The sequence below is a fragment of the Chanodichthys erythropterus genome, chromosome 1 (genome assembly GCF_024489055.1).
Source record: "Chanodichthys erythropterus isolate Z2021 chromosome 1, ASM2448905v1, whole genome shotgun sequence".
Taxonomy (NCBI): Eukaryota; Metazoa; Chordata; class Actinopteri; order Cypriniformes; family Xenocyprididae; genus Chanodichthys; species Chanodichthys erythropterus.
Window position 1 is genome coordinate 35102512 of NC_090221.1, and position 27847 is coordinate 35130358.

A 27847-nucleotide genomic window follows, 5' to 3' on the forward strand; every position below is an offset into this window, starting at 1 on the left:
TTAGTTTAAGTACTTCAAAAACAGCAATGTTACCACCTCCTTGCTGAGTAATATAATGTAGCGAGTGATTCAGTAGCGAAGTACAAAGTACTTCAAGCCCGTCTGCACTACTGTTGTGGTCGTCTGCTCCACCCTACTCAGCTGGCTCCACCCTGGTCATCAGCTTTGCCTTCCCCTCCACGGACCTGGCCCACCATCCCTCCTCCGTTCCACCTCCCTTCTGAATTTTTTTTTGTTTTCGTGATCACCTGCTGGAGTGCCCTTGACAGCCACAAGAGGGCACTCTACCCCAGACATTCTCACTAACATGGACTTCATATCCCATCATCCTTTGATCTGGACTAATCACTGTTCATTGCACACAGCTGTTTTCACTCATCTTGTTAGTTTCTGCCTATTTATACCCGGTTTGTTTCTGTCAGTTTCTTTGAGGTTTTGGTATTGTTACGTTGCATGTCTGAACACTTGCTCTTTTTGTTTTCATAATTTCAGACCCTTTGCCTGGCTGTGACAACGATTCTGGATTTTCCTATTAAACTGCACTTGGATCTTAACTAAAAGTCTCAGATCTTTCGTGACAGAGTATTACAAATTCCTTTCATAAAATATCTTTGAAAAAAAAAACACTTAAAGGAACTTAAATGAGTAAAATGATACCCTCAGGTGCACACTGGAGACTCTTTTATCAGTATATCTTTGGAAATGTTTTCACAAGCCTTTTGGCAGTCAATGGACAGTTGCCAGGCAATATCCGTATGTCAAATTGAGTGGAACAAAGCATTGTTGAGTCATTTTCAATTCAAGAGACTATCAGAGAGACTGTAAGTCAGCAGATGTTCTGTCTAGCTCTAGTGACTGTCATTGAGGGTTCACAGCACACATGGTGTGTGAACGCAGCGATGGCGACAGAGGACAATGATGCCACAGATTTCCCTGAAGAAGAACACCGCACTTTAAAGATCGGTGTTAAATTCCAGATAAAATAATCATAAATAAAATCAATAAAAATTTTATCATCAGTCTGATTAATAATTAAAATAAATCATTGCTGTGGTAATGACAGTTTGTGTCGGTAAGGACACAATGTTAATGACGCATATTAATAATGTTAATAATGTAACCTTAACATTAGGTTACTATAAAAACAGTAACAGACAAAATCAGAAGTTATTTTGTCAAAGAGGTATTGCAATAAAAACTGGGTTACACCGAGTTTCTTTTATGAACTTATATTATAAAAACAAACTAATTTGAGGCCTTCAGTATTTTTTGTCCTCTTGTTTCTTTTGTTTATCCTCCACTGTCTTCTTTTCTGATTTGTCAGTTTATCGGCTCTTTTTTAATGCTCTTTTTCCATACTATTCATATCTGTCAGTGTCATTTTCTCATTACGTCTCTGCATTTCTTGCAACTTTACTGCAACACATAAAAATGCTGTGGTAAAGACATGTTGCGGAAATGACATTTTTGCTAATATTGCTGATAACTGGCAGCTAGCAAGGTCTGATACTTCAGTTTTGACTTTTAGCACCACATATACATGTATTCAACAGTAATATAAATTCATTTTTAAAATGTATTTCAAAATACTACTAAGCTGAATGGTATAGGACACATAATAAATACTTATGAAGAAAAGATGATCTTTATCTTAGTTTTCTGGGTTTTATGTGTGTGACCTAATGGGGGTGGCCCAATCTGTCAGCCATGTGCTCACATGCTGATTTCTGTTTCCATAGAAACTAGATTTGTTTGGATTTGAACAAATGTCATATTAAGAGTCTTTTTTCAGTGTTGCAGCAAAGACTCAAAAGTGTGGGACAGGTGTATTTAGAAAAAAAAAATCATTTAAATGATTAATAAACAAAACAAGAAGTTTAAGATGGTGTAAAGAAACATTTAAATAAAACTAATTTGTTTGAAATAATGTCATATTGTAAAAGAATTAGCTAATTTATCAGCATTGAAACCACAGGTGTGGGACATGAGCAAAAATGGTGTTTGGACCTATAAATGCTTCATAATTTTTCATTTAATCTTATTATTCATTCATTATTTTTTAAGTCAAGGTGTGTAATGACACTATGTTTATATTTATGAAGCTTTAGATGACAAATTTGAACATAATCCTTAAATTTCACTACTGGGAATTATAAGTGCCCGTAGTTGCAGAACCACCCATATATACAAATATTATTTTGAGAGCTTGGAGAGTTCGACTCGATTACATCATTAGCACTACTTCATGGGAGTGGGCGGAGCTAATGAGATTTTTGGCACATGTTGCTTTTTTCAACTCTCTGATTGATGTAATTTTCTGTACTGCATCATGGGAAATTTATTTTTTTCACCAGGAATTCCACTGTTACGATTATTTAAAAAATGAGCTGAAATAATGCAGTGTTTCCAAGTCTATGGTTTTCCCACAGAATTGGTCTACTTTAACACTGTTGCCGCTGGTTATTTTCATGTCCGTGGGTTTGAAGCAACCCCAAATAACATATTTTAGCCCCTGGAATGCGAATTTTACCAGGGGAACCCTGGCAAAATCGTGGATTCTACCCTCCAGAAATGGCTTTTTACCAGGGGACCCCCCCTGAAATGTGTTTGGGCTAGTTTTGAGTAGCAATTGGGCAGGTTTTGTTGTGAAAACCTGGCAACCCTGAGGCTGACATCTTCAGCAGAGGCAAATACCATCAATTAAGAACCTTGTAGCTCACAGTAAGGCTGTCTTTAAAGTTTTATAAGTTCTTGTTCAAAATAAATTTCCCTATGGAGAAAGTGAATGGAGTTTTTTACTTCAGGAACCCGACTGTTGCACTCTATTGTCATCTGTAGAGCTGCATTTACATGAGGAATATGACTTCAGGTATTTTTCAGTTCATTAGAACTAATACACCGAATGCCACAGTCAGGAATCGATCCGAGGGAATTTCGTGAAACAGCTCGTGAATTTAAGCAGACAGTCACATCATTTGAATCACAATCAGACACACTGTGAGCGTGTGCCGCCTGCTCATATTAAAGTGCCACATCGTGTCAGACAAACAAAACAATGGCTTGATTTGCTGGTCACCATCAGCGAGAGCTCGGGCTGTAGATGCCATGGTTACCGTCGCCCTCGAGACTCTTTGCTAGTTATTCTGTCATTTATACAGCCAGCAGCCCCAGTGTCAATATCGTTCTGACAGTGTGATAAAATACCTGTCGCAGGTGTCAAGCGATGGCTTCTTGAAGACACCATCTTTAAGCGTGGCAAATATTATAGGACGACCCGTTATATGTTGAGCGGTGACACTAATGGAATGGGGATGTTACTGTGGAGACGAGCACGACCTCATCTCATGGCTTATAATGGAAGTTGCCGGATAATGTCAGAATGGGACATTATATAGTAATAACCACAAACCCCATGAAGCTCATTTGTGTAATATTCATGTTTCATGTTGTATCCTCCTGAGGAAAACTACATTTGTTTGTGTTTAGTGCTAGTTTGTGTAATCAAGTTTCATATTAGAGTGTATTCTGATTTATTGTTTACAGCTTGGAGCTCTGAACGTGATGAGCACCAGGGGAAATTTCATGTTTCAATTTCACTGACATTCGTCTTCTATTCCACAGTGTGCCGATAATACTCGTCACCGAGAGAATTCAGTTGAAAAGTTACTTTAAGAAAAAGGTAATTTCCGAACTGAGCCCATCTTGAAAATCGAATTTGGGTTATAAATAGCAGAATATATGCCTTTGCCTTTTTATTTTGTTTGTACAGGTGAAAAATATACTTTACAGGATGCAAGTGAATCACACAAAACGTTTCCAGGTCACAATTCACCTCTAAATAAAGAAGATAAGAATATGCATATGTAAAAAGAGAACATTTTTTAAGGATCATCAGGTTTTCTGCATTGTGACACTATTTAAGCACATTTTCACATATTTAACTTAAAAAAAAAAACAGCATCAGTTAAAATCAGTTAAAGAAGTACTATTTTTCTCTATAAATATTTAACAATATATATATATATATATATATATATATATATATATATATATATATATATATATTTTTTTATTTTTTTAATATATATATATATTTTTTTTTTCTTTAATATTTTCTTTATATTTGTGCTTTGAGCACTAGGGGAAATTCTTTGTCCCTTTTTTTCCTGACATTTGTTTTCTAAAAGTTCCCATTCCACAGCATGCCAAATATATAGATTATAGAGAGAATTCAATATTTTTTCATTTCCTGTACGTGTATGAAAAATGTCAAATGAAATAAAGGTACACAGTCAAACTAAGACCATTTAAAACTTTTAATTTTAGTAATAAATAGCACAATATTTTGCTCAGTCATGTGTTTCCTTGTACAAGTGAAAAATACACTTTCTGATCATCTGTGTATTTAATTCATTTACTGTTGGTGAAACAAAAAGAATACATTCAGATAAATCTATAACTCTTACTGTAAAACTAGTAAAGGTGAACATGTCATGTAAACGCTCTTTCTCTGACTTAAGTCTCTGTGAGCAAGAGCTTTATACAGGCAAAGTCTTTAATAAAAGCTACAAATACAGTAACGTACGTGTGTGTGTGTGTGTGTGTGTGTGTGTGTGTGTGTGTGTGTGTGTGTGTGTGTGTGTGTGTGTGTGTGTGTGTGTGTGTGTGTGTGTGTGAATCTCAGATAACCTGGCAAGAGTCTGTGTCATTTACCATACATCAAAATCAAAAGTAGAAACTAAAATCATTAAAATTCAAAATAGATTAAATAAAAAAAAAAGTTTATATATTATATATATATAATCATCAAAATAATATTAATTATAATATATAATATGAATTAAAATATATTAAAAAAGCTTTAAAGTAAAACTGTGCCTTACTCCAAATAAAAAAAAAGAAAATCATATTTTTCACATTAAAATTAAAAATATATTAAATTAAAATATATTACAAAATTTATAATATTAATTAAAATATATGAAAACACCTTAAAGTAAAATGTACAGGTTCCATACACAAAAATCAATCAATCAAAAGAAAACAATATAAAAATCATATTCTGCACAATAAAATGTAAAATAAATTAACTGTGTATATATTAAAAAGCTCCAGGTGTATTCCAGGAATGAGAATTTAAAGTTGTCAGTTTCACCCGTGTGTGTGTGTGTGTGTGTGTGTGTGTGTGTGTGTGTGTGTGTGTTAATTAGACAGCCTGTATGTGTAAAGAGGAAATGATGTTTATGTACATTCTCAGTCTTACTGCCAATTTGACTCGTACTTAAATGATTAAAACATTTTTATATGAAATCATATCATAAATGGCAACATCACAGTGTTTTCATCTACTGTTCTCCTTTTCTCTGTATATTTCTCTCCTGTGAGATATGATCTCAGAACAGGAAATGACTCTTAAGGGAGGTGATATCCCAGAATGCACTGCATACCTGCTGTGAGCCTGTTAGATTCGTTTAGTCTCCGTTTATCTCTCACCCTCTGTTTTTCCTCATCTCTCACTCTCTCCTCATGATGATGTTCAGTATCTGAGTGAATTCAGATCAACTCCTGCTGTACAGATTTTAACAGTCACTGATCACAGTCTTTTCCCATTCACTCACTTCCTCCAGAAAGAGGAATCATCTCTGAGATGAATCACACCATTACAACATTCAATCTGACTCATGATGTAATCCAGTCAGGCTGAGGAATTAAAGCTGTTTCACTATACTTTTTTTGCTTCAATGTTGCAACATCCATCATTTACTAACATTAAAAATGTCTGAATGTGATTCACTTGATCAAGTGTAAAAAAAAAAAAAAAATGGATTGAAAATTATTGGAGTACGTTTTACAAGAAAAAACTATTTCAGTCTACTTCAAAATGTCATGTTTAATTCCATGTGGCTTCTCTTTGTAATTAATTGTGAAATTTATTAGCAATTTGTGAGAGAACATTGTTTCTACACCATTTAATGGGTGCATGAAGTCAGTTAGAGTATCACATTCACTATCAACATTTACAAACCAAAAAACATTACTGTCTGTCTTCATTTCTAACACTAGATCTACTGTTTTAGCATTTCAAACCATACAAACATTCATCTGTCAGCTGTTTTACTTGTGAAGTGTGTTTATTAGAGGTGTGACGAGACAGGTAGATCATGAGAACGAGAACGAGACGAGATCAGATTTGTACACAGTATTTTTAAGAAATCCTCAATGACGAAATACCTGACTAGAAGAATAGTCTGCAGGTGCATTTGAAATATTTTAATTAATCATCTTCTAATGAATGTCATTTCAGTTCTACTTTGAGTACTCTGTGTATAGGGAGCGGCGGTGCTGAGCGCATTCTACAAGATACAGACGCTTAGTCTCTGTTGTGCAACGAATCCTCCGCCATGGTCTTGTCAGTCATCTCGTTACTTACTCTCATCACATGATCCATGAACTCTGATTCCTGCTGCACTATGTGTGACTCTGCAGCTCGTTAAATGGTTTTAATTTCTATAAAAAGCTAAACAACAGTGGAGGTGTAATGTAAACGTAGCAGTGGCATATTCTATCCTAATTTCACCCTCACACTCCGTCATTCACCTCAGAGAGAAATCTTGTCACATTTTAATCTTGCGAGATCTTGTGGCATCCTTTATGTATCTGTCATTATATTAAAGGGTTCACCCAAAAATGAAATTTCTGTCATTAAGTGCTCACCCAAAACATGTCGTCCCAAACTTGTAAGACCTTAGTTTGTGTTCGGAACACAAATTAAGATATTTTTGATGAAATCTGAGGGAATTTGATTCACTCATAGGCAGCACTTTGAGGTCCAAAAGGGTACTTAATGACAGAAATTTCATTTTTTTGGTTGAACTAACTCTTTAAGTGACACTTGATTTGATATTTTGTGACCTATGAATGACATTCAGACATTTTTAAGTGTCTCAAGTGTGGAGACACTTTTCCTAAACTACTTTATACTTGATACTTTGTCACGTAAACTGTGTCTCTCTCTCTCTCCCCCCGTCTGTCAGTCTTTCTGTCTCAAGGTTGTTTCTTGGCGTTCCTGCCGAACTTGTCACTGAGCTGTTGAATGAGGTCAGCCAGTTCTCCAGTGGCCTGAGATTTCTCTTCCAGAAGCTCGTAGCGCAGACTGGAGATGTCCTGTTTTATTTCCTTCAGTTCACCTGTAACACACACACACAGCTTGAGTTACTATATGAATATGAGTGATCATCAAGACACGTGATTTAAAGTGAGATGCTTCTGCTTATGAAACACACACATGACTTAGGTGAAAAATAAGCTGACGTTACAGTGAATTTACTGGGTTTTTACCTTCATTGACTTCATCATTCTCTCTGTCGACCTGAGCCTTCAAAACATAGCGCTTAATCAAACGCTTCATTATCTTCTGTTACACAGACAGATATAAGAGAGAAAGATTCATTTTAACATGATCATAATGAACTCTGGTCAGTTTCACATGGTTTGTTGAGTCTCTCACCTGATATCGTGTGGGGTTTTTGATGGGTTTCTTGAAGGTGTTTTCCTCTCGGCTCCTGAGATTCGCTCGATGACGATCAGCCTGAAAAAAACGCCAATATTCAGCTGACATGCATCACAGGTGTATAAGTTATTTTGCAATAGCATCCAATCATATTCATAATGCATGACTGATTTAAGCCTTCATAATGTGAAATGTTTTTACACTGATGCATTTGTTAAGATTAACAAGAAGTTTTATCATGTTTTGTTTTGTGTGCATTCTAAATGAAAGGAGAAAGTATTCAAAAGAGATGAAGTACATCGCATTGATAAAGTATTTAATTACTTAAATTTGTAAAAATAGACAATAACACCTGGTTATGTAATATGTATATAAACCTTTTTTTTTTGCACTGAATTGTTAGCAAAAATAACTACATACATCATAATATATATCATGATCATAACCATAATTATATATTACATGTTTATTTAAATTAAATATTATTTATAATATAGAATATTACATTATATATTTTACCGTACGCATATTCTATGCTAAATCTAATTCGATCCTGCCCCCTGTTTCAGTGTGAATTCTCTTTAGTGTTCTGCATCGATCTCTACAGACGTCTGCTGACGCGACACTTCCAGAAACTCACAGACGCAAACATGCGAGGGTCTGATACAGGTAATATCAGATTTCAGTCGTATGTTCTTTAAATGACACTTGATTGAGACTCACTGTTGAGATCATTTCCATTTAAAAGATTTCAATCGAAGTCCTTCTGCTCATCTGCAGCTGTGAATCAGTTTGTAAGGTGCAAAACTGCAGACGAGAGTGAACTGAGATATCAGTGAGACTGATTAAACCAGTTAAATTAAATCTAGAGTACACAAGGAACATAAGTTGAGTTAAAAAAATATATATAAGTACCCTGAATTGCATACTTTTAGTGTGTAGTGCAAGTATGCATTTTACCTTCGGCCGTGAATTGAGCATGCCCATCTCCAGCTCGTTGTCATGATGATGACCTTTGCCCTTACACAGTTGTATAAGGCAGGACTTGACCCGGACGATCAGGTAGTAGAAGGATTTCGGGGTGGGCACCAGGTTAAACGGAGCGGGCAACGTCCGTCCCTCATCGAAATACGACAACCAGAGTTTAGCGCGAGCAAATTTCCACTCCACATCAGCATCTTCCTGCAAAAACATGAAGACATAAACCATATAATTCATTTAGTGAGGTTTCTGCTTCCATAATGTGAAGTATTTCTGCGTGAAACAATATTCAACAAGGAAAACGCATTTTATTTTGCTTGTCAGCAGTGTTGGCTACTAACTGGTTACATGTAATTTGGATTACATAATCAGATTACAAAAAATAAGTACTTGATTATTACATTTATTCCCTTTTTTGTCAGCCATTTGACCTAAAATATTGAATTAAAATAATTTAAATTTAAATTTTTAATTTAAAGTTAAAATGTCAATAATTTATCAACACATTCAATGGTTACAGTTCTCTGTCACATTGACATGCAGGTAAATAAAATATGTAATAATTTTTAGTGTTCAAGTGTTTTATTTTGATTGTTTATTAAATTAGTTTTTTTTTTTTTTTTTTTTTTTTTAAATTTGTATTATTTAATTATTAACAAAATAATCCTATTTAAATCTATTCGATAAATGAGTTAGGTCCAAAGTAATCTAAAAGTAATCAAAAAATAAATAAATAAGTAATCTAATAGATTACTAACTACAATTTTCATCAAGTATTTTGTAATCAGCAATGGACTATCTAATCTATCCAGAACTGTTTGTCAGGTAAATATCTCTTGCTTTAAGGATATTTAAATATTTTTTATTCAGAATCGATTCTCAGTCTATGGATTGAGCGTACCTCTATTTCCTGGTAGGAGCTGTTGATCATGGCGATCAGCATGTTGAGAAGAACCACCACCATCGTGACATTATAAACCCCATACAGCACGTAACCAATGTTCTCAATGAACTTATGATCATACTTCAGAACCACAGAAATCACCTCTGAGAGCCCAAATATGGACCAGAACAGAGTCTTGAAGCTCTCCTCAACCCTGTTAACACACACAGATCACAGGAAAATGTTATTGATCAGATGCCGTGTTTTCATAGATTCTCATAAAATTTGATTTAAAAAAAACAATGAAAATAATGATACTTTGGACCAACTAAAAATAAAATAATAATAATTTGTTGCAGCCAATTTTATATATAGTCAAACCAAAATTTATTCAGACACCTTGAACATTTCATTAATTAATACAGTTTATTCACTATAGTTTATGACAAATATGACAAGATCTTAAACTGTATCAGAAAAAAATAATCTTGATTCTGTCAGATAACACTTAAGCAAAACATGGTCAGGTCAAAGTGTCTGTATAATTTTTGGTTTCCAAATTTTTATAAATTTTACTGGTAGTCCACTGTATGAAGAATTTCTGGGTATAATATGTCACAGTTTACTTTATTTTGCTATTCTCATTTACATAAATGAACTATAGTGTCCTGCACCCACTAGTAAATATATATCAAAAATGTCTAAATAATTTTTGGTTTGACTATATATATGATCAAAAATTGATTAGTTTTAAATAATTACATATATATATTATATATATACAGTGGGTACGGAAAGTATTCAGACCGCCTTAAATTTTTCACTCTTTGTTATATTGCAGCCATTTGCTAAAATCATTTAAGTTCATTTTTTTTCCTCACTAATGTACACACAGCACCCCATATTGACAGAAAAACACAGAATTGTTGAAATTTTTGCAGATTTATTTAAAAGGAAAAACTGAAATATCACATGGTCCTAAGTATTCAGACCCTTTGTTGTGACACTCATATATTTAACTCAGGTGCTGTCCATTTCTTCTGATCATCCTTGAGATGGAGTCCAGTTGTGTTTCATTATACTGATTGGACTTGATTAGGAAAGCCACACACCTGTCTATATAAGACCTTACAGCTCACAGTGCATGTCAGAGCAAATGAGAATCATGAGGTCAAAGGAACTGCCTGAAGAGCTCAGAGACAGAATTGTGGCAAGTCACAGATCTGGTCAAGGTTACAAAAAAAATCTGCTACACTTAAGGTTCCTAAGAGCACAGTGGCCTCCATAATCCTTAAATGGAAGACGTTTGGGATGACCAGAACCCTTCCTAGAGCTGGCCGTCCGGCCAAACTGATCTATCGGGGCAGAAGAGCCTTGGTGAGAGAGGTAAAGAAGAACCCAAAGATCGCTGTGGCTGAGCTCCAGAGATGCAGTTGGGAGATGGGAGAAAGTTGTAGAAAGTCAACCATCACTGCAGCCCTCCACCAGTCGGGGCTTTATGGCGAAGTGGCTCGACGGAAGCCTCTCCTCAGTGCAAGACACATGAAAGCCCGCATGGAGTTTGCCAAGATGGTGAGAAATAAGATTCTCTGGTCTGATGAGACCAAGATAGAACTTTCTGACCTTAACTCTAATCAGTATGTGTGGAGAAAACCAGGCACTGCTCATCACCTGTCCAATACAGTCCCAACAGTGAAGCATGGTGGTGGCAGCATCATGCTGTGGGGGTGTTTTTCAGCTGCAGGGACAGGACGACTGGTTGCAATCGAGGGAAAGATGAATATGGCAAATATTTGGTAAATATATATGGTAAATATATGGTAAATATTTCTCAAATATATACATGGATGTGTTTGTATTTGTATATACATAATAATTACATACAGTACACCCACATATATTAGGCAAACTCAAACTTTTATTTTGTATGCGATTAATCGTGATTAATCATTTGACAGCCCTAGTATTAATGTACTAATTTAAGACATTTCTCCTTATCTAGAACCTTTTTGGCATAAAGAGTTCTTTAACATTGAGTCAAGAACCCTAGAGTTCTATATAGAACCCCATAGAACCTTTTTTCTAAGAATGATGCACTTTAAATAAATCACACTGTCATTTCACTTTTTTTCAGTGTTACAAATGAGAAAGGTGCTGACATGAATGCATGCCCAGACAGAGAGACTTCTGTTAGCAGACACTGGACTCTCGGTAAACCTGAGCGGTTTGAGGCCAGTTTCGATCTGTTCTGAAACTCTTGAAGAGACTCATGTGAGATCACAAGACTCCTTTGAGAACTTCAGCTAGTCTTCAATCTAACTGTCTGGCAGATTGTGATTGTGCTTTCTTGTGTGCCACTTGGACACATTTTTATTCCATCTGCACCTGTTTTTAAACAAGGGCCGCATTCATGAGCTGAATGACGGCAGAATGAGGATGATGAATCATCCAGTGAATCAAATGAAGTGACGCTGGAGAACAGAGGAACAGAGGGTCTGTTAAATAATGGATTTGTTTTGTGTTTTAATGCTGAACTCATAGAGTGGACGCAGTCAAGGTCTCGCTCCCTCCATGCCGCTCTGAATTTTTACACAGGTTGTGTCCGTGTGAATGCTGGAATATACTTCAAGAACTAAAAGGTGTGCATTGTGACTGTTTTCAGAACAATTAAGCACTTTTTCAGTCCAAATTCTCACTGTAAAGCAATTACTTTTGTGTTCATTTGTAGTTCTCATTAGATTCTCACTACTGTAATGAATCACAAAATCACATTATGGCAGCACTACAAACACTACAATGATGTATAAATATTTTACAATTTAAATGATACATTATTAAGTTTTTCACATAACAGCACTGCAAAAGTTGGGGTAAATACACTTCTTTTAATAAGATTAGGATTAATGGTCCTAAAAATGTTTAATTTTCTTTATGCAAAACATACATTTCTTTACTATGGGTTTGAGGTGAAATATGAGCAGGTTTTGTAAGATTCTCGCAGATATTTTTTCACTCTTGCATATAATTGAACTACAATTAAATCTAATTACATATACATTTCTACATATAATTGCGTTCACTTTTCTTCCGTTTTTCATTATAATCATCTCTAACACTTTTCCTTCGTTTAATTTAAGTCTCTCTTTCACACTTCATATTTTCTCAGTCTCTCATTTATTATTAATATATCTAGATGTGGTTTAGAGTTTCTCTCTATCTCTAGTAATTTATCTGATGATTTCAGACAGTAGGTTTATTATAGCCATGAGCAATTGGTTTTATTAACACGTAAATCATATTATAAAGAGAGTATTCAAAAAAATAATCCACCTAAGAAGTTCTTCTGTTATGATCTTCTTCCCTCTGTCTCTTTCTATTTTCCCTCATAAATTAATCTCCTTCTCTATATTGTTCTTAATGGCACTTCTTTTCTACTCGTCTTTCCTGTTTTCCATCCATTTGTCTGTCTCGCTCGCTCTCACCCAAACACACCGGCTCAGCTCAATAAATATAAGCGGGAGATTAGATGCCATCGACGCCAATCAAAATGATGAAATGAGCTCGGCTCTTTAATATGAAAGAGATAAAAACTTCAGTTCCTCCGTCAATCTTCATGTTTGCTGATCAAAACCCATTAAGTGCGTGTGAGATTTAAGCTGTTAGCTAAAGCTGAGCCCTAAAGGAAATCTGACAAACTCTACCTCTACTCTAATCCAGATACATTTCAAAACATTTCTCTACATTTTGTCTAAAACAGTGTTTTAGTCCTGCGAAAACTGAGCTTTTTGAAAACACTCTCTCAAGTGCATAAATTATAGCGTGGACTGTGAAAACAATGACACGTTTATGTGAAGAATATTGTACCGATAGATATTTATGTTTATACCGGCATGTCCCTGATGTGCTACTCACTTTCACTGTGTTGCTAAAGATAGATCTTCATATTACATTCCTGCAAAGATGACAGAACATTTACTTGCAATTGTTGTCCTGGGGCAAAACATGAGGGTGATTGCATTTTAGACGATGCATGAGTGCGATCTGGACGCAACCTTGTAAGTAGTGGGATATTTTGGTAATAAAATGATAATACCAGAAGAATAGCATGAGAAATTTATTAGATCTGGTCTCTCAGTATCATCTCGGGAGCTTTTATTATGTTTTATGCATGCGCAGTAAGATGATTTTAACATCTTCCAATGTTTTAGTGTGGACGAGAAACTTTTAGAAAACACTTGAAAACACCATGTGGGCAGAGAGTATTTAGAAATTTTGCAGATTAATGTAGATGTAGCCAAAACTTCAGTGACGTCCATTCGGTCAAGAAAAAAAAACAAGTGAGCTCTACGTAGACAACTATTTTAGGCATCACAAGTTATGACACGTATCCTTCTCCGAGAAGGAAGTCAATCCCAGAATGCATCACGATAAAATAATGAAAAAATAATGAAAAATAAAAGAGGAATCATCATGGTAACACTTTACAATACAGTCTTATTTCTTATTAGCTAACAGGAACTAACAATGAACAAAATTGTAAAAAGTATTTATTAATCTTTGTTAACGTTGGTTGGTATAATTCTAATTGTTCACGGATAGTTCCCAGTACCCCTATTATGCTATTTTACAGGTTCCTAGTTTTGTTTTGGAGTCTCCTACAAAATATTCACCTGCATCTGAGGTCAAAAAACACATTAATGTTCTCATAATATCAATTGCAGCATCAGCTCTTTTCTCTCAGTGTCTCAAACAATTTGATCAAGGATTCAGTCTCTATAAACCCCTCCTTTCTGAGAGCTGCTCTGCTCTGATTGGTCAGATGGCTTAGACTGTTGTAATTGGTTGACTGCTTACAGTGTCTGTCCGAAACCATATTCCAATTATCATATCTGAATTTCAGTTCTTCATAAGTACTTGATACACACAGTAACGATGACATCAATTTTACCTTATTAATATCATTCTTTTGGAAGTTCATTAATGTGGATTTAACTTTCGCAGCATAGAAAACAGCATCTTCTTGACATGAACAACATGAACCAAATTCTTCCAGGCCTCAACTGCTCATGGGCAGCCAATGAAGGCCATAGGCTGGCATTATGCAAATTAGTTACAAACTAATTAGTTTGAACAGGAAGCGAGACTAGAATTACTGATGACTCGTTTCAGTCAAAAAAAACAAACAAACTTTATTGTAAAGTGTTACCATTACAGTTTTTTCCAATTGCTAACACACAATTTTTCAAACTAGTCTGGTTTTATCAAAAAACACAATTCACAAAACCACACACCCAAACTGCAAAATACCTCATATATCCTGCAAAATGAAGCACTGCAACCGAAACTACACAGAGCATTATCAAAATCAAACTTTTGCATGAAATGGCACACACTTCATTCATATTACCAGATTTTTGCCTAACCACCTACACACTGTTGGGCATAATGAAAAGCACCCCCATCTTTAGTATGCTTTGCCATAATACTAAAATATGTATCAGATTGTTCACATGCACAGAAATATTTGCAGATACACACATGCTGTTGCAACATTTTTATTTTTTTTCCTTCACTACAGTAAACAAGTCAGTACAACATAAGCACAGCAGATATATTTACATGGGACTGAACAAAAATATTCTTACAAAAAAAGTAAACTGAAAAAGAAAATTTCTGAAAAAAAATATATTACAGTAAAAAAAAACAAAAAAAAAAAAGGCAAGAAAAATAATTAGGCAGCATCTTGCCGCACAGCCGGGTCTGGCCACAACGCCTCGTCAACATCACAGGCAATATCTTCCCTTGCCAGACATCGAGGGAAGAAGCACCTTGAGTGCCTTATCCATCCCTGAATTGCACCCACATCAATCTCATCACATGCCTCTTCCATGGCCTGCACAAGAGGCATGCGCACAAAGGGCTGCCGGTCGTATACCTTCCACCGCCATGCCGAAAAGAATTCTTCTATGGGGTTCAGAAATGGTGAGTATGGTGGGAGGTATTGCACGAGAAATGTTGGGTGGTCAGCAAACCAGTTTTGGACTGGGGCTGCACGATGAAAGCTCACGTTGTCCCATACTACAACGTACCGGTTTCTTTGATGGTCTGCATCATTCATACGCTCTGGTGGTATGAGAATGTTGTGAAGTCTGTCCAGAAATGTGAGAATATGGGCTGTGTTGTATGGTCCAAGTTTGGCATGACGGTGGAGGACACCATGCATATTGGAGATGGCAGCGCACATTGTGATGTTCCCACCACGTTGGCCAGGAACATCTATAATGGCTCTGTGGCCAATGAGGTTTCTCCCTCTTCTTCTGGTCTTTGCTAGGTTGAACCCAGCCTCATCTATAAAGATGAACTCATGTGGGATTGCATGAGCATCCATTTCCAGTACTCCCTGAAAACAAAGAACAAAAATCACTCAATATGGTGTTATCCAGTACACTGGGAAACAATGTTGTGTGTAGTGTACTGCAGTCAATATAGTACTTACATCCACATATGCTCGTCTGATCTCTTTGTTTCTTTGAGAGTTTCTCTCAAACGGCACCTTATAAAGTGGTTTCATTCTGATTTGGTTTCGCTTGAGAATGCGAGCCAATGTGGACAGACTAACTCGTTGAATGTTGTTGAATAAGGTGTTGTCTTGGATGATGTGGCTTTGAATTTCTCGTAATCTGATTTCATTATTTTCCAAAACCAAGTTTACAATGGCAGCTTCCTGTACCCCGGTGAACATTTGGTCCCTTCCTCCACCATGGTGTCGTCTCTCAGTCCTTTAGAAAAAATTAAATAAAAATATATATAGGGCTTGGACAATGCAGCCTAAATATTTTCCCCCACAGTAGAGTACATTGTACAGGAAACTTGTACAGTTCACGAATGGCTGATGTCAAACACTAAGTAAACAGGTGTCACCCAACTGATACACTATGACATGGGGTATACTACATGTGTACTACATGAAATTTTGGTTACATACCTGTTCTCCAGTCTAAAGGTCCGGATGACAGAGGCGACAGTAAAACGGCTCAAGTTTGGCTGCACTCTCTGTCCAGCCTCACGCATTGTCAACCCATGGTTGATGACATGATCTACTAAGGTTGCTCTGATTTCATTTGAAAGTGTTTGTCTTCTTTGGCCATGAACTCCTCTACCTGCTCTACCCCTACCTCTCACTCTTCCTCCCCCTCTTATTCTCAACCTCCCTCTTCCTCTTCCTCTTCCTCTCTCTGCAATGTCTTCCATTGTTGTTGTAAAAAAAAGGTTCTCACCTGTGGTCTTTTCATAGTGCTTACATCCTGATTGAAGTGTTAACAATTAACCACTGAGGTGTTTGGCCAGGTGGCACATGTAATTGGCCAATTAGCTCATGTAGTGTCATTTTGAATGGCAGTGTTTTGAAATGGCAAACATGTGACTTTATGTCAGATTGTTGTGTCTTATGCAGAGAACTGTATTTAGTGAATTTAAAAAGGGCTATTTTGAAATGCAAAATGTGTGTAAAACAGAAAAGGTGTTTAGACTTTTGGAGACTTGAGAAGAAGTTTTGCTCTCTGTGTGTCAGTTTAAATAATTGTGCTGTGCATGTCATTTTAGTGTGTTAGCAATTGGAAAAAACTGTAATGAATATGATTCAAGTATAACAATTGTGAGTTGAAATATTTGTCTAACACTCCAAATCTGTCACTTCAATTTCAATCAGCATGTCATCTTAGAAGACAGCTCACTATGTAGGAGGCAGATGGCAAAGGTTTTGGAACAGAGTGATTATAATTAACTTCACAGAAGTCTACAGAAGAGCTTCTCAGCTGGTTTTTACTTCAGATGTGGGTCTGTTTGTGGCTTAGTAACTGGTTAGTTGCAGCAGGTAAACATGTCCTAAAATCGCACAAACACACACAGAAGCCTTCATCACTCTCATCTTAATTATATTTTCTTTGCTCTGTTCTCTCTGCTTCTCTCCTCTGTGTTTCACAGAATAACTTCACAGTGAATGTGTTTAAAGATGTAGGCAGAGAGAAAGAGAGACTCTTTCTGACTCATGTTTAGGTCATCTACCTTCCTCGATTCACACACACACACACACACACACACACACACACACACACACACACACACACACACACTCTCTCTCACAGCAGGTTCCAGTGTTCGTTTTTCTTCTTTTGCTTTGCGCCTACAGACTGGGCAAGAAAACCATCTCCTCTCTATATATATATTTCTCTCTTTCTTAAAATATCATCCATACAATGGCATGAAAAAGTATGTGAACCCCTTGCAGAATCTGTGAAAATGAGAATTATTTTAATAAAATAAGAAGGATAATGAAAAATATATGTAATTTTTTTGTTTAGTACTGTCCTGAGTAAGATATTTTACATAAAAGATGTTTGCATTTAGTTCACAAGACAAAACAATAGCTGAATTGATTAAAATAACCCCAGTTAACCCGCAGTTAAACTGAGCTCTGTTCTTCAGAAAAATCCTCCAGCTCCTGCAGATTCATCAGTTTTCAAGCATTTTTGCATATTTGAACCCTTTCCAGCAGTGACTGTATGATTTTGAGATCTGTGTTTTCATACTGAGGACAACTGAGGGACTCAAACTCAACTATTAAAAAAGGTTCAAACATTCACTGATGCTCCAGAAGGAAACACGATGCATTAAGAGTCGGGGGGGTGAAAACTTTTGAACAGGATGAAGATGTCACAATTTTTCTTATTTTGTTTAAATATCATTGTTTTTCATTTAGTACTGCCGTTCAGAACCAACAGAAGATACTTGCATGTTTGCCGGCAGAAAAATTAAGTACAATTTACCTTGATATTTGAATTCAAAAGTTTTCACCCCTCAGCTCTTAATGCATCGTGTTTCCTTCTGGAGCATCAGTGAATGTTTGAACCTTTTTTAATAGTTGAGTTTGAGTCCCTCAGTTGTCCTCAGTATGAAATGAACTATTAAATGTGATTAAAGTTACCATCGTTTCTTACTGTATTCATGGAGACAAGAGCCGTCATTATTTTCATTTTTAAACACTTGCAGTCTGTATAATTCATAAACACAACTTCATTCTTTATAAATCTCTCCAACAGTGTGTAATGTTAGCTTTAGCCACGGAGCACAATCAAACTCATTCAGAATCAAATGTAAACATCCAAATAAATACTATACTCACATGATCCGAAGCATGCATGACGAACATTTTGTAAAGATCCGTTTGAGGGTTATATTAGCTGTGTGAACTTTGTTAATGCACTGTTTTATAGTCTAGAGCTGGGGGGGGGGGGGGAGCACGAGGATTTAAAGGGGCCGCAGCCTGAATCGGCGCATAGTTAATGATGCCCCAAAATAGGCAGTTAAAAAAATTAATTTAAAAAAATCGATGGGGTATTTTGAGCTGAAACTTCACAGACACATTCAGGGGACACCTTAGACTTATATTACATCTTGTGAAAGAATGTTCTAGGGCACCTTTAAATGCTAATTGTCAGTTTGGTAATAATGAATTACCATGTTAACTAATAAAGCTTTAGGTCATCAAGGTCGTCAAGTGTTACCGAACAATAACAAATAATCAGAAAATTTTCAATCATTATACGGCATGTTGTAGCCCATATTAAAATATAAAAATGTTTAAGTTTGAAAATAAATAGCCAGTTAAGTTGTTAAGTATCAAGTATTTGGTCCTGTGAATGAACAACATTGCGAATACAAAAAAATGAATGGCTGTTTGAAGCATTTTAAATACTGTTCAGTAGCAGCTGCTTTGTTTACGGGGTTTACGGGGTAACCGCAGCATTTCTGCTGTTCCATCAGCGCCCTCTGCTGTCAGAGAGTGAAAGTGCACTTTCATTCAGCTCGTCTCTTTCACTCGTTCTGCCATGTGCTTCTCAAATCGGCACGTCTAATTCTAACTTAATCACCTCTGATTGGCCATTGCGTTCAATAAATCAACAGATATGTCTGCGATTGGCTTCATTGCTCAACGCTGGAAAAACATGTTGTAAAGAGAAACCTTTGACACTCTTCGGAGCGCAAACACAGATATGCACTGGACCGTTTGCCAAATCTGTTTAACCAATATGCTATCATTACAGAGAAAACTGATCCTAGACCAGCAGCTTTTCCCTCTAAAAGCAATCAGGAGAAGCAGCAGGAAGTGGTTTGAGTGAGAAAATCCCACACTAGTCTTGAGTCAGTGTCCAAGGGAAGGCTAAGCCTTGCCAAGCTTTACACACGCTCCGCCTATGCCTCACGAAATTACATCACCAGCAGCCTGAACCGCTGATACAAGGCAGGATGGATCTATGATTTCATGTTGTTTATGCCAAATTCTGACTCCACCATCTGAATGTCGCAGCAGAAGTCCTGGCTCATCAGACCAGGCAATGTTTTTCCAATCTTCTATCATCCAACTTTGGTGAGTCGGTGTGAATTGTAGCATCAGTTTGCTGTTCTCAGCTGACAGGAGTGGAACCGTTATGTCTTCTGCAACTGGAGCTCATCTGCTTCAAGGTTTGACATGTTGTGTTCAGAGATGCTCTTCTGCAGACCTCGTTATTTGAGTTTCTGTTGCTTTTCTATCAGCTGAACCAGTCTGGTCATTCTCCTGTAACCTCTGCCATCAACAAGGTATTTTCACCCACAGAACTTACACTCACTGGATATTTTCTCTTCTTCTGACAATTCTCTAAACACTAGAGATGGAAATCCCAGTAGATCAGCAGTTTCTGAAATACTCAGACTAGCCCATCTGGCAGCAACAACCATGCCACGTTCAAAGTCACTTAAATCACCTTTCTTCTCTATTCTGATGCACAGTGTGTACTTCAGCAGATCATCTTGTCCATCTTGCCCAGGATTTCATGAGAAGCAAGTAAACACAACAGTGTTCCTTTTGCTGATGCAAAACTGACACAAACAGATGTTTTACTTTGTCTTGCTGTCCAAAGAGGTGGACTTAGAGGTTTTTGTGAAAAAAGCACTCATGTACTTAGCTGGATTTGCAGCAAAAGACAGTCAAATTTGTTAAATACCAATGAATTGACTAAAGTGACATTTTTTAAAATAAGGCATTTCAATAACTGACTAATAACCTTTCTATTGCCATTAAAGTGAAATTACTGAACCTAAATATAGGAGCCTGGTAAAAAATGCTCATTTATAAGAAAACATGTCAGATGGATTTAGAGGTTTTTGCAACAGAACTCTTCATATATAAATATGTGTGTGTGTTTGTGTGTAGCTCTACGCATTTATGCGTTTTCATAAAATCGGCAAAATCCTTGGCTGACAGACAGCCTCAGGCATGACATTTTTTGTCAAGAGTTTCTTAAACATTTTCATATGTTCCCTGGTGAAAACCCACCCACCCACCCCCCACACACACAAGCTTAAAAAGACTCAATAAGAGAAATCCTGGGATCAAATTAACTCTCCTCACACACCATGCATGTTTTCTGATGGATGTGCTTTTGTCAGCAGGAGAGTTGTGCCTTTTCTCTCCTGGTTTGAGGACATTTTCACTCATTCTGTCCATTCCTGACTGCCTGTTTCCTCTCGTTCTTTATCTCTGGTGTGTTAAAGTGCAAACCCTGCAGTGTTGCTTTACAAAGACCTGCTCCAGCATCACGTCTCTCTCTCTCTCTCTCTCTCTCTCCTGGCTGAATTCATTGAACAGTGAGGCTACTTGAGCATGTTTGAGGATTCAGATTGTCATTCTCATTCTTTCTAGCACAAACCTGCTTAATGTGTAAATTAGACTCAGTATTGATTGAGCCTTATTCGCTAAACGAACATACCCTAACACTCAGAACGACCCGCAAGATGGGGACAAAAGAGCGCAATTACTTTCAGCACATTTTGTGGCATGTTTGCATTAAGGGACTTGTATAGCATCTGTAGTGAAACAGGCACTAAAACACAGATGGTGCATGCAAAGACATGATGCAATTAGTTAAAATTCTCTCTTTCCTGCATTTATATATATATCTATACATCTAACATGCATGTATATTACACACACAAAAAAAAAAAAAACATTGTTAGCTAAAACTAAAACTTTTATTTTATTGAAAAAATATATTGAAAATTAGATGAAAAACTCATTGAAAACAAAAAAAGACTAAACAAAAATGAGAAATGTTGTGTTGGCAATGGCAACTAACCAAAATAAGTTAAAGTTGAAGCACTAAAATTGAAACTGAAAAAAAAAAATAAATAAATAAACTGAAAAAAATAAAATAAAATAACATTAACAATAAAAAAAATGACAACATCACATACAAAATTACTAAAATCTAAATCTAAATGACAATGAAAATGTATAAAGTTAAAGTTAATTCAAAATATGAATAAAATATATATAAAAATAGAGATATTTCACCCGAAAATCAGATCTTAATGGGATTTATTATCTTTATGTTTTATATGTGATTTTAAGGTGAAATGAGATCTGGATGTGCTTTTGATGCGTCACTGCTCTCCAACTATGACGCCTTCTGAGCAAACCATCTCTCTCCCTTGACAAGTATCATTATGTATGTGTGATTAGATTGTGCCGCTGTCTTTCAAGTATTAGCTTTCGCCAGCACTTCTTCAATACTGTCCACTTACACACACACACAAACGGCCCCAAGAGAGATCATTATCGCATCCACCTGCATCACACACACGCAAGACACTGAGCCGCAGAGAGACTGCATGCACTCACACACACGCACACAGAAGTATCTGTGCTCTAACCTTTAAGGCTTGTTAGCAAACCTGTGAGTGTTTCCACATTGCTGAACTTCAGAACAAACTGTCTGCCGTTCATTTCCCATGATTCATTGTTGCACATCACACTGAACCCAGGGAAACGCTGTAATGCTGGATGGAAAATCATGAACTAAAACTCAAATTAATTAAAAAACATTTCTGTTAATTGAAATAAAGCTAAAATAAAATAAAATATAAATATTAGATAAAAATGAAAATTAGATGAAAATTAGAAAATTGAAACGTTGCCTGAAATACAAACCCGATTCCCAAAAAGTTGGGACACTGTACAAATTGTGAATAAAAAAGGAATGCAATAATTTACAAATCTCATAAATTTATATTTTATTCACAATAGAATATAGATAACATATCAAATGTTGAAAGTGAGACATTTTGAAATGTCATGCCAAATATTGGCTCATTTTGGATTTCATGAGAGCTACACATTCCAAAAAAGTTGGGACAGGTAGCAATTAGAGGCCGGAAAAGTTGAATGTACATATAAGGAACAGCTGGAGGACCAATTTGTAACTTATTAGATCAACTGGCAACATGCTACTATAATGGAAATCACAACATGGGCTCAGGAATACTTTGAAAACATTGTCACTGAACACAATCCACCGTGCCATTCGCAATTGCCGGCTAAAACTCTATAGGTCAAAAAAGAAGCCATATCTAAACATGATCCAGAAGCAAAGGTGTTTTCTCTGGGCCAAGGCTCATTTAAAATGGACTGTGGCAAAGTGGAAAACTGTTCTGTGGTCAGACGAATCAAAGTTTGAAGTTCTTTTTGGAAAACTGGGATGCCATGTCAATCGGACTAAAGAGGACAAGGACAACCCAAGTTGTTATCAGCGCTCAGTTCAGAAGCCTGCATCTCTGATGGTATGGGGTTGCATGAGTGCGTGTGGCATGGGCAGCTTACACATCTGGAAAGGCACCATCAATGCTGAAAGGTATATCCAAGTTCTAGAACAACATATGCTCCCATCCAGACGTCGTCTCTTTCAGGGAAGACCTTGCATTTTCCAACATGACAATGCCAGACCACATACTGCATCAATTACAACATCATGGCTGCGTAGGAGAAGGATCCGGGTACTGAAATGGCCAGCCTGCAGTCCAGATCTTTCACCCACAGAAAACATTTGGCTCATCATAAAGAGGAAGATGCGACAAAGAAGACCGAAGACAGTTGAGCAACTAGAAGCCTGTATTAGACAAGAATGGGACAACATTCCTATTCCTAAACTTGAGCAACTTGTCTCCTCAGTCCCCAGACGTTTGCAGACTGTTATAAAAAGAAGAGGGGATGCCACACAGTGGTAAACATGGCCTTGTCCCAACTTTTTTGAGATGTGTTGATCCCATCAACTTATTTTTCCCTTAAAATGATACATTTTCTCAGTTTTAACATTTGATATGTCATCTATGTTGTATTCTGAATAAAATATTGAAATGTGAAACTTCCACATCATTGCATTCTGTTTTTATTCAAAATTTGTACAATGTCCCAACTTTTTTGGAATCGAATATGAATAAAACTATAATAAAACTAAAATAAGCCTGGGAAAACATCTGCAAAACAGCAGCAGCTGACGACCTGAGAGTTTGAAAAGTTCACGTCGGATAATTACATGAAATCACATTTGCAATTCGGCAGACTTCCATAATATGACATATTTCTGAGCTCAACTAAGTATTCAGTGGGAAATAATGTACAGTCAGTGGTACGTTTTTAATAGAAACTTTTGCTATTCTATTTTCAAAAAGTCAGCTAAATTATTAAAAGTATGAAATATTCAGAGCTGAATCTGTTGAGGTTGAACTGTCATTTTGCGGCACTAGCACAGCTAAACGTCAACTAATATCTTTATACTTTTGAAATATAAAAACTGGCTTTGTCAGCAAAAACGTTTGAGAGGTGTATAGTTATTTTTCATAGTAAATTATGAAAGCAAAAATAATTTTCTCATTTGAATAACATGCACTGATGAATCATGCAAAATAAAACCACAATAAAATGATAACATTACATGTTGTATTTAAGCACTTGTTAAAGTTCACGACACACACTGATAAAATGTATATGAAAATGCATGAACTGATAAAATGTATAGTCTTAATGCACTACAAGTCAATTTGAATAAAAGCACCTGCCAAATGCATAAATGTAAATGTAAATGAAATGTCCAGCGGTCAGGGGAAGGTGACAAGCACAGTCTGACTTCATCAACCACAATTTGCGTTCATGCATTTGGCAGATGCTTTTATCCAAAGTGACTTACACTTCATTCAAGGTAAACAGTTGATCAGTTCATGCATTCGCTGTGAATCAAACCCTCCATGACACTGGTGTTGCTAGCGCCACGCTCTACTGCTTCAGCTACTGTGAAAATGCCTCTTTTTGATGTGTTCTGAACTTGTATGGTGCTATATTTGAAGTGTTCTATTTACAGATTCCTCCACATTAAGTTTCCGTCTTCTACATCTGAGGTTAGTTAAGTTCATTTGAGTCACAGAGGTGTTAGACTGTCTCATGACTAATGAGTTCCACATTCTCCATGTGAACTTTATCAAGGCCCGCTGGGAGAAGCTGCATGTTGCTCAATAAGGAGCTGCAGATGAGTCCAGATCCACACTGCCATCTACTGACAACTATCACACAACTATTTAGAACTGAATAGAATATATATATACATGACTAGAAAAATAGTCTGCAGGTACATTTGAAATGTTTTAACTAATCATCTTGTAATAAATGTCCTTTCAATTCTATTTTCTGAGTATGAATTATCATATGCAGTAAAAGACAACAATATTCAAGCACTGTAAAAGGTTTTGCCACAACCTCAAGAGCTGACCAGTGTATACATAAAAATGAATAACACAGTTTTCTCTAGTCTTAAGTGCAAACAATAAGTGCAGCCATAATCAAAGCACTCTCTCAATATTTAAAGTGCAAATGGAGACCAATTTTTTCTTCAAGCATGATACAGAGATGGCTACAACTTACAACTACACAGCCCAGCCTAAGATAGCTTTCATACTGTGGTATATTTGCATGCATCAGGGAGCCGCTTTCAAAATATGGAGTATTGAAATCGAGTATGAATGCACACTTTTGAAAACTTCTGAACAAGAAGTTGATGTGCAAGTTTTTTGGTTTTGTTTAAAGAACATATTTTTTTCATTTAGTATTGCCCTTTGGAAGCTACAAAGATACTTGTTTCCCAGAAGACAAAAAAATGTACAATTTATTCTATTCATCCAATTCAAAAAGTTTACATCCCCGACTGTGTCGTGTTTTCTTCTGAAGCATCAGTAAATGTTTGAACCTTTTTTAATAGTTGAGTTTGAGTCCCTCAGTTGTCCTCAGTGTGAAAAGACGGATCTCAAAATCATTCAGTCACTGCCGGAGAGGGTTCAAATATGCAGAAGATGCTGGAAAACCAAAGAATCTGCAGGAGCTGGAGGATTTTTCTGAAGAACAGAGCTCAGTTTAACTGCTCAGGACAAACAAGAGACTCATGAACATATATATATATATATTAGTATTAGTACTGTTAGTACTATATATACATATGTTAGTGAATTAAACAAAATTATTATTATTATTATTATTATCATAATTAATAGCTTAATTAATTTAATATGATTTATTTTGTGTCCTGGCAGGAGTGTTGGGATGAACATTTATGTGAAAAAACAATGTGAACTGTTCCAAACCAACATAAAAATCCCAATGAGGTTTGATTTGTTACAGTGTTTTTTGGGGAAGGTTTTCGGTCCTGTGGTAGGTGTTGCACATCATCATGTTACAGTGAACCTGAAAGTTTTTCCCATTCACATCAGGCTTGAGCTCTTTGATTCAGATTAAATCAGGCCGTCGGCTGCTTCAGAGACAGTTCATTGATTACATCTGCTCTGCGGCTCTTATTGTCCTAAAACCAGTCTCCATCTCAGCAGGGCGCTCTGCGATGTGCGCCAAATGATTAAAATCAACGCCTCCTCGCTCGTGTCCCTCTGACAGGCTGAGATACGTCGATGGGACGCCGTCACTCCTCCCGCCTCGATTTTCCATTTAGAGGCATCACGGAGGAGCGTAACCATGACGACGCTAACAGGGTTTCCATGGGCCGTTACGGGCCAGTAGCTGGCGAGCTGAGGCGGTGCATCACTTTTAATCAGCATGCTAATTTCCCACCTACAGCGAACAAAACTAGCAGCACAGACACAACACATGATAATTACGAGACGCGCATATGAAGCAACATTATAGCCAACATGAATGAGATCTTTTAAATCTGTCAATGTATTTTCTGGGTGTGGGACTTTTCATCTACGATAATAACGTAATTGTTGTTTTTGTAACAGTGTGGAAGCTGACACTGTCACTCACTTTGCAAAACAAAAACTGGCCTTTCACTGTTGCAGATTAGTAGAATGCAGTTAAAATGACCACGAAATTCAATATATGGTGCAAAAATGCCTCTGTATGAGTTTTTGACATTTTTATATGGAAGTTAAGCAATATCACATGAGCAAGCGTGTTGTTGTTGATGAACACTTCAATAAACAAACAAAGTTTTTTCTCTATTTCACCAACAAATATAGACCCACATCAAAACCGTAGTGCGTCTCCGAACAACTTACATCAGTGTTTCATTCCTGAATGAATCAGCATTGTGGAACGAGTCAATGATTCAATGAACTATTCATAAAGAGTCACTTGCTTCATTCCTGAGTGAATCAGCTACTTGAACAAATCGGCTGACTGAATGACTCAATAAAACAGTGACTTGCTTTTTTCATATTTTTTACATATTTTTTTTACATTTTACTATCATTTAGGTTTTTTTAAATATTTCAATATTCACGATATTACCATAACATTTATGCAATTGTAACTGCTGTGTAAATAAATGCTGCTAGATGGAGCTACAAAATATCATCTAATATCATCTAATCCTTATCATTACTGACAAAATCCCAGAAAATATCGAGATAATTATATGTCAATATCACACTGCCCTAAAAAAAAAAAGAAAAGACTTTAATGTACGCTTAGGGCCCTATTCTAATGCAAAATGTAAAGTGCACTGCGCAGGTGCACTCAGGGCGTGTCCAAATCCACTTTTGCTATTTTAAAGACGGAAATACGGTCCGTGCGCCGGGGCGCATTTTTAAAATGGGCTGTCCCTATTCTCTTAATGAGTAATGGGCGTAACGTTCAATAAACCAATCAGAGTGTCATCTCCCATTCCCTTGAAGAGTGAGATGCGCTCGCATCATGGCGGATTGCTATTTACATGGCGGAATTTGTTGGCGGAAAAGCTGAACGCTTTTCAAGCGAAGAAACCGATCTGCTCGTGCGCGAAGTTAAAGCGCGCGAGCAGATCTTCTATGGGACAATCAGGAATCCACCAAAGCTTCCCGAGGTGAAGAAGGCATGGGATGAATTAGCAGTGACTGTGTCCGTTATAAGTAGTAATAGGCTGAAATGAAAATAGGTATCCTAATTCTAATACACGCAATGACTATTCATCATTACATTTTTATATTTATGTAGCCTACACAATAACATTCTTTTACACTGTAATCCTTTTGTTTTTAATATTTGGCATGTTTGTGTGATGCGCATCCCTGTGTGTAATAAGCAAAGTCAACGCACACTGTACACTATAGAGTTTGATGGCCTA

The 27847-nt window shown here is 36.5% G+C and overlaps 1 protein-coding gene across 1 annotated transcript in view; it reads right to left on the reverse strand.

The window, feature by feature from the left end:
- Nucleotides 1-7044: 7044 nt before the first annotated feature.
- The window catches only part of trpc7b (transient receptor potential cation channel, subfamily C, member 7b), a 49514-nt gene continuing 28711 nt past the window's right edge, over nt 7045-27847 (reverse strand). The window contains exons 7-11 of the mRNA XM_067383292.1: nt 9393-9588; nt 8471-8692; nt 7508-7588; nt 7339-7414; nt 7045-7187 (exon numbers count right to left, since the gene is read on the reverse strand). Coding sequence (XP_067239393.1) covers nt 7045-7187; nt 7339-7414; nt 7508-7588; nt 8471-8692; nt 9393-9588 — 718 coding nt within the window. The remainder of the gene's footprint in view (nt 7188-7338; nt 7415-7507; nt 7589-8470; nt 8693-9392; nt 9589-27847) is intronic.